General features: G+C 43.7%; 3 protein-coding genes across 4 annotated transcripts in view; 1 reads left to right on the top strand and 2 right to left on the bottom strand.

Moving 5' to 3' along the window:
* Nucleotides 1-15,596, bottom strand: part of LOC143099926 (E3 ubiquitin-protein ligase TRIM35-like) — a 491,084-nt gene that overhangs the window by 256,484 nt on the left and 219,004 nt on the right. The gene's annotated exons all lie outside the window — the stretch shown is intronic.
* Nucleotides 1,818-4,111, bottom strand: dnajc28 (DnaJ (Hsp40) homolog, subfamily C, member 28). The gene is made up of 2 exons (XM_076264087.1): nt 4,026-4,111; nt 1,818-3,592 (listed from the first exon to the last, which is right to left on the bottom strand). The coding sequence occupies exon 2, from the start codon at nt 3,563-3,565 to the stop codon at nt 2,411-2,413; it is 1,155 nt and encodes a 384-aa protein (XP_076120202.1). The 5' UTR covers nt 3,566-3,592; nt 4,026-4,111; the 3' UTR covers nt 1,818-2,410.
* On the top strand, nt 3,574-12,454 carry mab21l3 (mab-21-like 3). 2 transcript variants are annotated; one of them, XM_076264089.1, is made up of 7 exons: nt 3,574-3,680; nt 8,054-8,197; nt 8,331-8,402; nt 8,922-9,213; nt 10,579-10,760; nt 11,304-11,498; nt 12,031-12,453. In XM_076264089.1, exons 2-7 carry the CDS (start codon nt 8,108-8,110, stop codon nt 12,262-12,264), a joined length of 1,065 nt encoding a protein of 354 aa, XP_076120204.1. In that variant the 5' UTR covers nt 3,574-3,680; nt 8,054-8,107; the 3' UTR covers nt 12,265-12,453. The 2 variants fall into 2 exon arrangements, with proteins under 2 accessions (XP_076120204.1, XP_076120203.1); XM_076264088.1 differs by lacking the exon at nt 3,574-3,680 and adding an exon at nt 3,681-7,777 and having other exon boundaries at nt 12,031-12,454.

Genomic DNA, 15,596 nt, shown 5'->3' with positions numbered 1-15,596 from the left:
ACTTTTCAATCAAAGCACAAGTATAGCCTACGCGTCTGTGTCCCCTTTCTGTAACGAGGAACGGTGGAGCAGTGACGCACGGATTTCTGAGGACTTCTGAAGGTGAATCGCGCACCCACTTGCTTGAGGGCGGTGGGGGAGGACAGCGCAGCACTTACCGACCCTCTTTTTAAAAGAGTTCAGTATCTCTTGGTTCACTGCTTCCTGAATGGAGCCGATTGTTCCTCCGTTGAGTCAGTGAGGCTCAAGGTCAGACGCTAGGCTTAGGTACCTCAGTAATATTCATCCGATAGCAGGACGAGAGAGGCTGCCTACAGTGTTATTTTGGATCTCGTCTTAACTGAGATTCTGAATGTACACATATCATGAAAGAGTTGGTCAGGGCCCACGTAGTTTATTTGTATCCCCGATTAGTTGTGGTGACATGCTAAGAAAGATAAGAAACAACAGAGACCAATTCTGTCAGAAAAAAAATGCAAGAAAATGGGCGTGAAAAGCTTTTATCTTACCAGCCGTTCAGTCGGTGTTAAACTGGAGAAATATGATTAGCCATATTATACTTAACAGAACCTGCTGGACGTTATATAGCCATGGGACACAAAAACATGCCTGTTGAGAAAGGGAGATGAAATGGGGATGACCTTGACTTTACAGCTTAATTAAACCTGCTGATGAAAATCTTATAAGACTTGATGACATCCTGGTGAAGCTAGAATGACAGTGATTGGATCTGCAGTTTGGGAGGTTGAACAACCTGGGATGTGAAGGACAAACATAAGGCAGGGGTTAACGTGTGCATTTGTGTGTATGAGTGGAGAAGGCGGATCAGGGCTCCCCCAGAATATTGAACACAAAGCTGTCAGACCCTTTATGATTTTCCAGCACAGAACAGCACAAGCAGATAGTTGTACTCTGGTACCTTTTATACCCTGTTCCTGAGTTCAACAAGGTAAATCTTTTATTTCATATATTTATTATTGATTATTGATCACTGTTAAGAATTTAAGAATCTATACTGCCAGATATTTAACTTTTGAAAGTAATGTCAAGACTGAATTACTCCATCTTCCAAGTGGTCTTTAAACTAGATTTTCTATTCGCTTGTCAAAGTAGATGTGATTTGAAACGTGAACTAACGTTTGTCTGTGCTTAATACTAATTCATATGAAATCCTGTCCACCGTGACTAAGCTTTATCTCACATCTTGTTTGGAACAGACTCTAGAGCACCATGCTACTGCCGAACAGCACAAGTCTCCAGTCACTGCTGGTCTCTCTCCTGGAGTTCCTCAACGGCACGTCAGCGGGTCCGTCTCCTGCTTCCTCTGCTTCCACTGTCCAGCCAGCCCTCTCCCTGCCTCTGGTCCAGGGTCAGGTCAAAGGTCAAGCCCAAGGACAGGGCATGATCTACATCTTCCTGGTGGTGGGACTGTTCAGCTTCTTCACCTTCGGCATCATGATGAGCTATATTCGCTCCAAGAAGCTAGAGAACTCCCAGGACCCGTACCACCAATATATTGCCCGCGACTGGGCCAGTCCTCTCACGCCACCCTCGCTCACATTCAAGCAGGCGCTGAGAGGGGCAGACCCGAGGAAGGACCCGCTGGTTATCGCCAACCCTACTGCAATGGAGCGTCTCCCAGGCTGAGGGGGGAACACAGGAAAGCTGGGCGAGCGTGTGTATTTGTGTATGAACTGGTTGCAGCTCCTCAGCATACACTCAAGTTCAAATATATGCAATATGCAATTTAACACTGTGTAGGAAGAAAGTAGTGTGATGTAATATTACATTCAGAAAATAAATAGACAAAATGTGTGTCTGGTTTATGATTCTTTATAAAAGTGCTCAGTTGTTGATTCCATGGACAGATGCCAAATACAGCATTTGAGAGTAAAGCATTTGAGCATACAGGATGTGATCTGTCTCATATAATACATTTCCTTAACGGTTTAGTCTATTTCATATGTATACAGTACACATTTTTGTAATATTAGCAGCATTGGACAGTTACCCTGCCATTCTTAAATGTAAGAGTTCATCAGGAAGTCTCTGTGGACCTCAAGCCTTAATAGAAATCACTGTTCACATAAACATGTTAGTCAATAACAACAGGGCCTCCATGCTCCAAAAAAATCAAGGACACTCAAGTTGAATCACACAAACTGTTTCCAATCCATTTGTGATTTGAATAGATATTATTTAAAATACGCAAGGAGGTAAAACAGACAGGTGTGTCCATCGAAGTATAATAGCCGCCCAAAGTATTCATGTAGTCAGAGAATCTGAAAGGCCACTTTTTCATATCATAAATGTCAGCACTGCTCAGTTCACTTGTTCAGCTGACTCAGAGCCATCTCTGTGCCACATAACTGTCCTTGAGCTGGTGGTCTGGTTTGTCTGTGTCTCGTAGCTATTTCAGTAGATTCTGCATCCACGCCAACAGTCCTTGTCTGCCGTCCTGTCGTGCCTGGGTCGTCTCCCTCTCCCTCTCTCTCTCCCTCTCCATCTGCCTCAACTCTGTCTCCCTCCTCCTCCTCTCCTCCCTCCGTTCCTTGTCCTCCCTCAAGGCCCGCTCCACCTCCCTCTTCAAGCTGAAGTGGACCATCTGCCGGCTGAGCAAGGGCACGATCAGGTTGAACGTGTCCACCCTCTTGTTGAGCTTGGCCAGGTCCACGGCGAAGTTCCCACACAGCTCCTGCCACCGGAGCTGCTCGTGGGACCGCATGGGCTCCCCGAGTCGGCCCCGGGCCTCCAGCAGCCCTGACCGCAACTTGGCCAGCCTCTCGCGGATCTCCTTCTGGGTCACGATCCACTCGGGCTGGTAACCGTTGTCGATGAGGATGCGGTTGAGGTTGTGTGTCGTGGGGTCGGCGTACGGGTTGTGCTCGAACTTGTTTAGCGGCTTGCCGCTGCCGCTCAGGTTCCGGAAGTCTCCGCGCGCCATCGACTCCTGGATGAGGTCCTCCACCAGCCTCTCCACCGCCTGCGTGATCTTGATCTGCCGGCTGCGCAGGCGCATGTCGCGCTCGACCATGGCTCCCTCGTCCGCCGCCGAACGCTCCATCTCCTTGCGCCGGTACTCCAGCACCTGGTCCGTGGCCCGGTCCACACGGAACTGCTGGTACCGGCGCTCCCGCTGGCTGGGTGTGCCGGTGCCGACCCCCTCGAAGCTGAGATATTGGCGGTGGGCAACAGCACTGCCTTTGTTCTTTTCTTCGTCCTCCTCTTCGGCTGGTTGGGTGTACTGCAACGCGGATTTCTGGCGCGCAAGGTGCGCTAGCACAGCTCGGTACGCCTCCTCGATGCGGGCGAAGAGAGCCGCGTCGGCCGTCGGCGCACCAGAGTCCGGGTGGTAGAGCTTGGCCATGCGGAGGTAGGCCTCCCTCACATCGGCTTGGCTGCTGTCCTCGTTTACCGGCAGCTGCAATACGCGGTAGCTCTGCTTGAGGCTGGGGCTCATGCGGCGGCCATGGCTGAGGACACGGACGGTGAGGGTGCAGTAGAGGGGCAACAACGCACGATGGAGGTCCCCACGGTGCAGACACAGCAAACCAGAGCAACTCATGATGCTTTGGACAGCGCCTGTTGCAGCCTGCATCAGACAGACATATAACATGAGTATCATGAAGCACTTGTCGAGGCAACAGTGCTGCCGCTTCGCTGCGTTACTGTCATGACAGGTCCGATTTGTTTTTAGCACTTGACATACGGATAGGCTAACGTTAGCTGTGACAGGGTTATGTCGTTCTCTAAATCAATCAAATTCAACATCAGTTGAACAATTATGGATTACTTAAGTGACAAGGCAGTTACATTAAAGAGGCCAATCATCTTTCAACTTGAAATCAACGCTAGTTAACGTTAGCTAACGTCTGTTGAAGTGATAGGCCTAGCTAGCTAGCTAGCTAGCTAGCCAGCCCACCAGTCAGTAAGTGAAAAGTAACAGACTTGGAGAAGTGAATGTCCTTAAACGTGCATCTTTTATTCGTTAACTCTAAAATAAATGACACAGAAAACCAACCAACCTTTAAAGACGTACAGAAGTCATTCCATCTTGGATGTGGGTCACCGGTGCTTGCAAAAGTAGGACATACCTTTTAGCAGCGTTTGCGTTTGTTTTTGTAATTGATGAACTGCATCGTGGGATATGTATTTTTTTGGCAGAGGGACCTTTGGGTCAAATTTATTTAAGAAGGTTGATTTTCTTTTGCCGCCGCATACTGACCTGATTTTCAGAAACTTAACAATTGCACAATTGTGCAACAGGCTGGACAAGTTAATGTCTCTGTTAATGATCTTACAAACGATCTTCCATGACTGCAGTGCCATGAACTGAACTCCAGATGGCGCCATCCCGTCCTTGTGGGGCTACAACTACAGACAGTTAAGAGAGAGTTTGTGTGGGTGTGAGCATCAATATAAATTCCTGAACATGCACATGGGGTATTCTATAGCATTGAAAGCTCCACATAGCCTCCTGATTAGAGTAGTCTATTTCACATGTGTCTCGTGGTGGATTGCTGTGAAGAATTATGAGGAAGTTATATAAACTTATATAAACTAGACCTAAATCATAATGCCATAATTTCAGATCACGTTCAGTTATGTTTACTTCAAGTTGCAAGTAGATTTTCAAATATATATATAAACATATATGATCCGTGGAACGCTTTGCAGTGCTATGTTCTATTTGCTCTATTTAGCAGGAATTCTATGTTCTCATTCACATGAAAAAATATAAAAATCCGTCATCCATTTTTTAGGACGGCACAGTAAATGGGTTATTGTTGCATATTTTGATTTTCAATTGAGCAGTTACGGTTTTCTGTTCAGAAGTAAAAAAATGAAATGATGCGTCAATTTTCTAATTTCCCTTTTTTGAGCATTTGATTGGACTGAACTGAGCACCGGGGGGAGAACACCATCTAGCCTGGCCCAGCTAGAGAGCGCCGCCTGAAGTTGTGCGTGATTTTGACTCATTACTTTAGAGATTAAAGGGACACCAGGCAAGCCTGATGTTTTTTCTCTACGAAACTCCCCCTCGCTCGGTCTGAAGCTCTTCCTTTTCTTTGCATCTTCCGTCAAGGGTTTTCGCTGCTTCTTCGCCGGCTCTGCCATTATACACACATTTGCAACAATCGCTAGCGTTTCGTTAGCCTCCCTCTGTGCTGTGGATGCAGGATGGAAACTGAAACTGCTTCGGTCGCCGGGTACGATACACTGAACTTGCAAGCGGGATATTCTTCCTACAGGCAGTAGGGGCGGGCGAGAGAGTCTTCATTCGCCCTGTAATGAGTCATTTAACCATATACCGACTTACGAAGATGAGTAATTAACACGAAAACGTTGCCTGGTGTCCCTTTAATAACTAAAACTTCGCCGATTTTTGGGAGATGGCACGTTAAACATAACTGTATGTTGAACATATCTACAGTATATTTGAATACCATGGCCATGCCATACCATAGCAAATAATTCCCCAAAGCAGAATGCTTAGCCATCAACGTCAGTCTAGGCTACTGTATACAGGCTACCCCAAGCACTGTTTGACATGGTACATTTTTGCTTATTTACGCTAGACTAGGTTTCATTAGGCTAAACGAAGACACAACAGGCCTAATTTATCAGTTTATCCATTTATTGATTTCAACAGCATATAGCCTACATTGCTATAGGCTACTACGGCTCAAGTCCATGGATCATGTAGGTCTCCAAAGCCTCAATGAACATTCTACACACGTACTCATAAGTGTCAGGATGCAGCAATGTCTCTCTCTACATCTGAAGTTCTGATCTCGAGCTGACATCATGGGCGGATTATGAACTTTTGGGCCCCTGGGCCCAGATGTATTAAGGGCCCCCCACTAATTGTCGTATATGTGGGAGGGGGGGGTTGGGGGTCCTCCCCCAGGAAATTTTTAATTTGTTTGATGTGATTTCCTGTATTCTGGTGCATTTTGGGGATGGCCAATACTAAATTCAATCAGATTCATAGCCTACATCCTGATTTGTTGATACTGAGGCAGTGATTCCATGCAAAGGCTTGGGCTTCAGGGCCCCCTGACCCCTTGGGCCCCTGGGCCTGGGCCCGGTAGGCCCGTGCAGTAATCCATCCCTGGCTGACATTATCAATCGCTTGGCACCTTGATGTACCTTGATGCAAGCTGAACTGTGTTTGATAGCCCTCCATCTCTACATCCGCTGATAAAATGTGATCACCAACACCGCACGCCAATATGTATCAGGTCACCCCCTAGTGGTTCACCACAACAAAAACGGTAAAAAAGGTAAAAATCCAATATTTTACTTTTGTTTCCAATCCTGTTTCTGTTTTTTTTCTTTATCTTGCGTGACTAATGACACATTTAGAAAATAGCAGCAATTATCTATTTGCTGACCAGTTAAAAAAATATGAAAATTATTGAACACATTTTTTATTTGGATCAGATGGATGGAGCAAATAGAACAAAGCACTGCAAAGAGTTACACGGACCATATGTATGTATGGCTTATACATTGTATTCTGATTTCATTAAATCTGTTGAGTCTGCCCAGCAGACTGCCGATTTCAACAAATCGGTCGTGTTCAGTTCAGGCTCTACAGAATGCAGCACTGTGGAGGTAGAAGAATGTACAGGAAAAGCATGAGTTTATGGTCCAAAAATACGTATGGTGTGCTTGAAATAGCCATGCCAGTTTGCTTCATTCATATCTAAAAGAGTCCCACAAAAAGTCCTCTGAAGGTCTCTGAACAATCCGTTTTGTCATAGAGGAATTCATCATCAGTGAATCATCACTCATGGATGTTCTGTATCCGTTCAAAAGGCCAACAGCATGTGCAGACTCATTTACCCAACATCATTTTATTTTACGCAATACCAGGGAAGCAGTTTGTGAATTGCAAACACCTCAATTGAATACAAACAGAAACTGTGTCATCACAGGAGCACTTTCTATTGAACCACAGGAAGTTAATGTTCACTAATGGGGATGTATGTCGTTTTTCAAAATGTTATCAATACCACACAGTTTCGAGCCACATTTTAAAAGAGACTGAACCTTTCTAATCAGTAGGCCTAATTGAGGGCACAGTGCATTGTGAATAGGCCTACAACCAAAACAAATTAGATCATTTTCAGCCATGTGAGTAAATCACAGTGCACATATTACTAATGCAGTTTTAAAACAGTATAATCAGTAATCCATATTGGTTCTTTCAACTCAGTACAATTAATTGCGTTAATTTGATTAAAAGCATTTAAATCTGAGTAGGCTATAATAATATTCTTACATTATTATATTTTATTCTTGACATAACATATATGCTGCTAGGATAATTATAGATATTTCACCATATGAAAAAGGTAACTGTCATGATATGAATGGTGAAGTTATCCTTTTAATATAGCCTCACTACAAATAATTAATTGAGCCATGTGGCCCACATCATAGAACTGCAGCTGGTAAACCTACTTCCCTAAAGGATTGTGGGGTGCATTTTAGTGCCCAAAAATCAATGGCACACAATCAATGTCTCCATGTTGAAGTGCTTTCCCGTTTCAGTGCAGTTCAGTCCGTGCCACATGGAACAATTCACAAAGAGGGTCAGAGTGAGACAGACACACATAGACAAACACAATATAGGAGCTAAAGGTCCTCTGAAGCTCAGTTGTTCAGTGGTGTTTGAAGGCAACAGTGTGTAGGATTTACCCATCACGCCAAGGGGGAAATGACAGACTTCACTGAAGAAGATTTAGACCACTTCCTGCTAAATCAGGTACATTTCTTCAACTTTTGATGGCTCTGCCAAACCTACTGAGGTTGAATGTGCAGTACAGGGTCCATGTTTTGCATTGTAGGTATATTTGAATGGCTTTTGACCATGGTTTTACATTGGGTGGCAGTGTGTATCTGACTCGTGTGTCATTGTATTTTCATTGGTAATGTTTTTGGGTAGATGTTTTTTTTTTATTGTATTAGAATGTTTATGTATTATGTTGAAGTTTGACTAGTTGGTCACAGGGATGTGAAGCTTCTCTCTCCCTGCCTATAGGTGGACCTGAGGCATCGGCTGGTGTCCAAAACAGTGGAAGAGGTCCAGAAGATAATGAAGGACCTCACGTCTGAAGTCAGTAATAAGGATGCTCGTTTCCTCTCCATCGCAAACTCTGGAGTTCATAACAATGACAACGTGAAAGTAAGCCCACCTATCAGTACACCTCACTTCCTTTGGATACAGCTGCCAGCTCTAAATTGTAGTGGCTGTACATTACATTAGTCTTTAATTTTTGGTAATCTCTCATTTGAGTGCCTTGTTTGCTTCATTGTAGGATCAACCAGCATTATTGTCTAAATGGACAGCTCTATTGCGAGGAAAATATGCCTTCAACCCTGCAATTCAGGTAAAATCAAACATTGCTTTATGTCCAAGGTTATAGTGTTGTTTTTTTGTTTCTTTTTGACAGTCTATGTGGGCGTTGCAAATTTTGTCATTGAGAGACGTCATGTCAAAACTAGAGTCAAAAATAGATTGACGTGGTCTTGAAAAAGCTGGGGGCTTAAACTGAATTACCCCTTGGAATGAAAGGCACCACTCCTAGCGCCTGTCAGTCACAAGTGTTATGTTTGGAAACACAATGGCTATTGAGGTCACAGCTGAGCTAGCGAGACTTTTTTTATGTCAGTCTAGCGTATATAGATGAACATTAGCGATTAGACCGGCATGACATGCATCTCATTGATTGTGTCCTCAACCTTTGACCCTGACAGGTCCTGGCTCCAGACTCACAGACTTTTATTATGTCAGGCTTGTGTAGGCCTACTTCGATGGACATTAGCAATTATCCACCTATAAGTGATGCAGCTGTATTGATTGGCCTCTTGACCTTTGAACCCCTGTCCCCCGACCTCCCGACAAACAGGTTCTGACGCCCACGCTGTTCCTGATCTCGGTTCCGGTGAAGGGACTGATGGGATACAAGGAGCGTCGGACGCGCCAGTGGCGATACTACTCGCTGACTGGCTCGCGGCTGCTGTCGCCCGTGCGCGAGCCCGAGAAGCTGCACCAGTGGCTGGAGCTGGAGAGCTTCGCCAATGCCTCGCAAGAGTGGCAGGACGCCGCCGTTGCCATCGAGGGCGACATCGTGCCCTCCAAGGTGGCCACCGTCTTCAGGGAGCAGCTGGAGGAGGCCATTAAGAGCTGCTCGCTCACAGGTGAGTAGTGGTAGCCTAGAAATCTAGACGCACCCTAGCGGCAGCAAATGTAATTTGCAGCCAGGGTAGTCTAGCAACTCTCCGTTGGCTTGCGAGCAGAAAAAAATGAAACTTCTATCAGGCCAATCGCAACGTGTATAGATCCGGTGACGGTGAATTTCTGTGTGAATTTCCTGCTACTTGTAAAACAAAGAAGATGGATGCTGCTGCTGGCGAACAGCGGTCTTTCAATCGTGGCTCGAGTTAAGCTTTTTTTTTAATTGGCAAAAGTTTGATCAACTAGCCAACTAGACTAGAGTTGTAGCTGGTTATAGCGCTATCCTATTGCGTGTGAGAGGAAATTTGAAAGACAACCGTTTATCCCACCCCTTGGATTGAGCAGTGCCTATAGTACTGTAAGTTCCCAGACCCTACATCTTGATGTGGGTCTGGCTCATCAGGCTACAGTAGTGGAGCGATACGACAACATTTAGCACAACTCTTCAGGCATGTTGGGTTGTTGTTGGCCTATTGAGGTTTCTCTCTTTCTCTCTGTCTCTTTGTTACATTCTGCATGTGATACATGAAAATCTATAGCCAGCATGAATATGATGGAATTGCAAGCAGTGACCGAGTCCAAAAAGCTTTTAAGGTTAGATCAGATATGTGTGACCTCTGAAGGGCCTGAGGGCTGGTTCACACATGTGTATACACACACACAAAACATATAGCCCACACACATGCAACATAAACACACAAACACACACATACACAATATTCATAATCAAGACATGCAAACACACAACATGTACACAGATGAGTCACCATGCATGATTACTCTACACAGACACATGCACACACACACACACAGACACACACACACACACTCAAATGTACACACACATGTACACAAACACACACACTCACAAACACACACACAGACACGTACACACACACACACACACACACACAGTCCCAAGTGTAGTCGCTGTGTAAACACTGGGACTATATGATACACTGGGTTGAATGACTAAAGCTACATTATTAAAATCTATATGCTCATCATTCAATAGGGCTTTGGCTGGTGTCCACGTGCATATCTAAAATACTGTTTCAACACATCAGAGAACAGAGATCAATATCTCTACCCATCTGGGCAATGACTGTGTACTTGATGTGTATGTTGTAATTATATAGGCTGTGATATTGTATATCTTAGGCCACCTTTACCTTTACTTTAGGAGCGGTCAATATAAGCCTACGACTGTGCCTGTGACACTCAACCTGAAAGGCAGTGATTGTTTTTGTGTGTGTGTGTGTGTGTGTGTGTCTGTCTGTCATTTTCTTTTCGTCCGCTCCTCTGAACATGCTCATCCTCTTCCTCAGGGAAAGTCAGCATCCTGGAGTCGGTGGGTTCGGTGGTGCGGGTTGCTGTGGAGACGTCGGAGATGCAGGTGGAGGCGGAGCTGGTGCCCACCGTGGAGCTGATGAACTGCTGGCCCAAGAAGGGCCGCTGGCCCCGCCTGCTCAAAAGATGGCCGTCTGCCGAGAGAGCCCGCTGCATAAAGGTCACAGCAACGATGAAATAATGTCCAGATGACCCACAATAGGCTTATATCCTCTGTGTGGTTGATTAGAACTACTACAGTGTTTCCCATACATTGACTTATTTGTGGCGGCCCACCACAATATCAACTTTGACCACCACACAATGATTTTCCAGGTTGTACTAAATTGTGCTTAAATCTGGTTAGCATCATAACCACACTGTCCTAATTGTTAAAAACTGTTGTATTCAAGTTTCTGCAAACCAATCACCACAAATGGAATTCAATTCTGTGGGAAACACTGCTACTATGAACAGTTCTTAGGTTGTTTCACTGACCAGTAATAAATAGCACTTACCTAGTTACTGATAACTTTTCAATTTGAACTTAAAACGTTCATACTGTACCTGATATGATCGCGCATGATATGGTCTGCATCAGGGGTGTCATGGTCAAGTCATGGTCATGATTTCAAGTCTGATTCAGTCGCTCTCTCTCTCCCTCGCTCTCTCTCTCTCGTACCCTGTGGTCACTCCATTTCTCTCTCTCTCTCTCTGTGTGCAGTCTTTTGGCTTTAACCTGATGGCCACATCAAACTACCACTGGCTTTTGTCCTTCTCGCGGGCGGAGCAAGTGCTGTTGGGAAGCATCGATGAAGATGGAGGCTGCCGCCGGAAGTGTTATCGAGTCGTCCGGCAACTCAAAGAGGATGTGTGGTGTCCTGGCAACAAGCCTGTCATCACAACCTATCACTTGCAGGTATCAATAGTGGCTCAGCATTATTGCTCATGCAACCAATCAGAGCGCACTTCAGTGCCACCCTATTTGTCTTTCCTCTCATGTCACATAACAAAACAGAGCTTAAACTATCAGGTTACAAAACCCTAGGTACTTATTACTTATTATACGGCAGGCCACTCACAACAGGGGCTTTTTGGACTCAGGGATGCCCCTTAATAGATGTAGTTGAGAGTTAGAATAGCAATATGGATTGTACATGAGCTCTCACACAGATCTAATGTTGTTGATGTTGGGGGGGTCTACACTAAACCAATTGATCAAAATCACATCAGAAGTATTTTTACACATAAGGAACTTGTTTCCGGTTGTTCAGTGTAAATCTAGGAAAATACAGTAAAAAAACTATGAAAATACATATTAGCGAATCATAATCATCTACCAAATAGATAGATAGATACTTTATTGATCCCCAAGGGGAAACATCAGTGCAGTAACAAATACTCCAGTGAGGGTCATCTCGAGTGTGGCGCTGCTTTGTGTGGTCCCTCAGACACTGCTGTTCTGGACATGTGAGAAGTACCCCGGGGCTCGCGACTGGAGGAACCTGCGGGAGAGCGTCCTGCGGCTGGCCAGGAAGCTGCTCAAGTGCGCCACCCAGCGTTACCTGCGCCACTACTTCGTGCGCTCGCACAACCTGCTCAAGTACACCAACACAAACGAGCTGGACGACATGGCCAAGAAGATCGCAGAGTTCCTGGAAAACCCAGGGACCTACATACACTGAGTGCGGGGGGGTGTTTGCGGGGTAGTGCGTGGGGAGCTGAGGTGTTCATTGACAGCTAAAGGATTTTGTGTGTGTGTGTGTGTGAACCAGATGTGACTAGATGTTGGTGTTTTAGGCTCATCTTATTACCATTATATGTGTATTATTAAGCACACACACCCTCACGCACGCACACACACACACACACACACACACACACACACACACACACACACACACACACACAGTCATATTTCTGATTATAACTGATAATAACAATAAAGCAAAAACAGATTTATTATGTTTAACAAAATAAAAAGATTTTTAAATAACCAAATTCTTTTTTTATTTCAGTTCTATGGTTTCTTAATCAGCCAGGCTTATGCCTCTACCCTCAAAAAAACAACATGACAGGCATCAACAACAAAACAGTAACAACAGCCGGACAGTTGCTGGTACTCAAGTGGGTCCCAGGTCTCAGATCAGTTCTTCTGAATGGACTCACAGGGAAGACATGAAAGTGAAGCTGCTCTACGTGTTTTAGAACAGCCATGGCAAATATCAGCAGGCTGCTCATTTGAGCACCTCGCTTTAGATGAGAGGAAATGGTGTGATGATGACAGGCCTATTTACGGAACAAAGAGTCAGTGAATCATCTGAGACCATAGAAGGGGTGTGTTATTTAATAATTGACCCCTGTGTTAGCAAGTGACAGCCATTTACTGTGAAAACATGCTTTAGTGTAGTGTTTACGTCAACTGGGTTTAATAATGTTATGAAATGACAATCCTGTCAAAATAGCAGCATAAAAAATCAACCGTGACAGATAGATAATTATAGGCTGAAAAGGCAGTTGTATATGGAGGACATGTTGAGACTTTTTATATATTTCCTCTTCAGTTGGTAATAATGTCTGGATTTATATGCTATGATCAACTGCCAGTTGGTCCTCTGTGCAAAACAGACACGGAACTGTGTGCAGGGGATTGTCAAGCACATTGAAAAATGTAGACACTAGAGGGAGCTCTTGTGCCTACACTGACGGAGCCACTGCAGTGGAGTCTAACCTAAAGCAGCATCACAAAAAAATGTCTCTAGCCTGAAAATAAATGAATCAATAAAATAAAAGTAAAATATTTTAATTCAAGTTCCATTGATTAACAAAAGGAAACCAAACAGTTCTAACTTTTGTTAGTTAACACAGATAGATAGATAGATAGATAGATAGATAGATAGATAGATACTTTATTGATCCCCAAGGGGAAATTCAAGGGTCTCAGTAGCATACAGACATCACACACAACATGCACTTACAGCAGAAATGGTAAATATAAGTATAAGTATAAACATATAACCAAACTCCACTGTACAATAGAGACAGTAGAAGATAAGAAAAAGTAAATACTAAATATACTATATAAATTATATATATAAAAAAAAAAGGCCTGTAGTTCCGTGTGCATGGTAAGGTGCTCAAGAGAGTGAGTGTCATGGTGAAGGTGCAAAAAGTAGTCCAACAGTGCAACAGTGCAAGCATAAATAATATGGACAAATAGGAGAGTAAAGTATAATGTAAACAAGGTAATATAAAAAACTATGTCAGTGCAAGAACAGGTTGAGGTAATAGGGTTACAGCCATTCAGTATTGTAGCAGAAGCCATTAGTCATGTGTGCTAATATAGTGGGTTTACTGACTAAACACATGGGTTTACTGACTAAAGAGTACATGATTAATTAAGCCAAAGCAAAGGCTCATCACTATAATATTACAGCAGCTGTTGCTCAATGCTGCTGATAATGGTGGTGTATTGACATAGTAGTGGCATGTGCCGTGGATTTTGAATGCTGAATGAGATGTTGATATTACTTGTTTTGCCATACGGGAGGGTATGCGAGGAAGCTTTCAGCAGCTGACTAAAAGTTACTCATTGCTCTCTTTCTCTTTCTTTATCTATCTCACTCTGTCTTGCAAACAAACTTTTAAGCGCTTCTAACTTAATACTGTTTAGCCTAGCCGCTTCATATTCTGCTTCATGTAATACTCTGAATTAACAATGCAAACACTTTAACAGTTGTACTCAAAAATCAAAGCTCTGTTTTAAATTTCACTGAATTAAGATTCTGATACCATTTTAGCACCATTCTGGACACTGTCTCCTAGCAAAATCCAGGATACCATCCTCACAAAATCTTGGTTGTTGTTAGGATGGTATCAGAATCATACGTTTATAAAATTGCACCATGTGGTGGGTTTTCCTAGATCGCATCACAATAGCTGAAAGGGATTCCCCAAACTCCCCATATTGCCGTTTTCAATGAAATGTCAAAGGGCATTCTAATTTTGGAAGTCGGTTGCTGCTTTGACTTTGTTTCTCTGAGAAAATGTTAAAATACCAGCCCTGAACATTATGTGTTTATAGTACAAAACTGATTATTCAAATGTATGGTGGCCTAGGACACACATTCTGTATGGCTTAAATCACTAAACTGAGTATAATGAACTCTAAACTAATGGTCAAATACTGTTCTTAAGTATATGTATGTTTGGGAAAGGCGTTGCTATCATACACTTAGACACACACACACACTTACAGTATCTATTCATGTGGTTGTGACTAATAGCACATCGTTTGTATTGCCAAGTGAATTTGTGAATTGTTTGTGAATATATTGCTGTGGTGTTTTAATCATCAGTATCAGTTATTCCAATTAAAATTGTGTGTGTATGTGTGTGTGTGTGTGTGTGTGTGTGTGTGTGTGTGTGTGTGTGTGTGTGTGTGAATTGAACTGTGTAAATTGCAGGACAAAGCACATACACACCAACAAGACTTTGCAAATGAACTAAGTGATAATCTTGTTTTTAAGTCACATCTCATAATCAGCCCCTGTGGCGTAAAGTAAGTAATTATGCATTTATAGGCCATGAAAAGTCATGAAAATTGTGCCAGTGAAAACGGGTGGGAAAGCTGGCAGTGGGTGTTTCTCTAAACTGATAAATGTCCCCAGGAAAACAAAACTGTGGTTCCAAAGAGGATATTTACAATGAGAGCAGTGTGTTCCTCAAGCAGACTGCATAAGCACAGGGACATGGGGAGACAATGGAAAATTGAGGAGGTGGAAAAGTGAAAAAGAGCACACATGCACACCCTCTCACACCGCTTAGTTCTCAAAAAAACAATTATGTGGCTGTGGTTCTGAGGCCCTGACCAGACAAGAATGAAAGGTTTTGAAGACTATATATTTCAGATAGGTTTTCAAAAAGTTTTACGTCCACACGCAATCAGAAATGACCTAATCCACACGAAAACTCTAAATCGAGTGAAAACACTTTAGTACATGTGCCCGGCCAGTGT

This window comes from Alosa pseudoharengus, unplaced genomic scaffold (genome assembly GCF_046254945.1).
Source record: "Alosa pseudoharengus isolate Yale_2024_CS ecotype anadromous, Long Island Sound unplaced genomic scaffold, YU_APseudo_1.1 YU_APseudo_1.1_scf_3, whole genome shotgun sequence".
Lineage (NCBI taxonomy): Eukaryota > Metazoa > Chordata > Actinopteri > Clupeiformes > Clupeidae > Alosa > Alosa pseudoharengus.
This window is presented reverse-complemented; position numbering and strand designations above follow the sequence as displayed.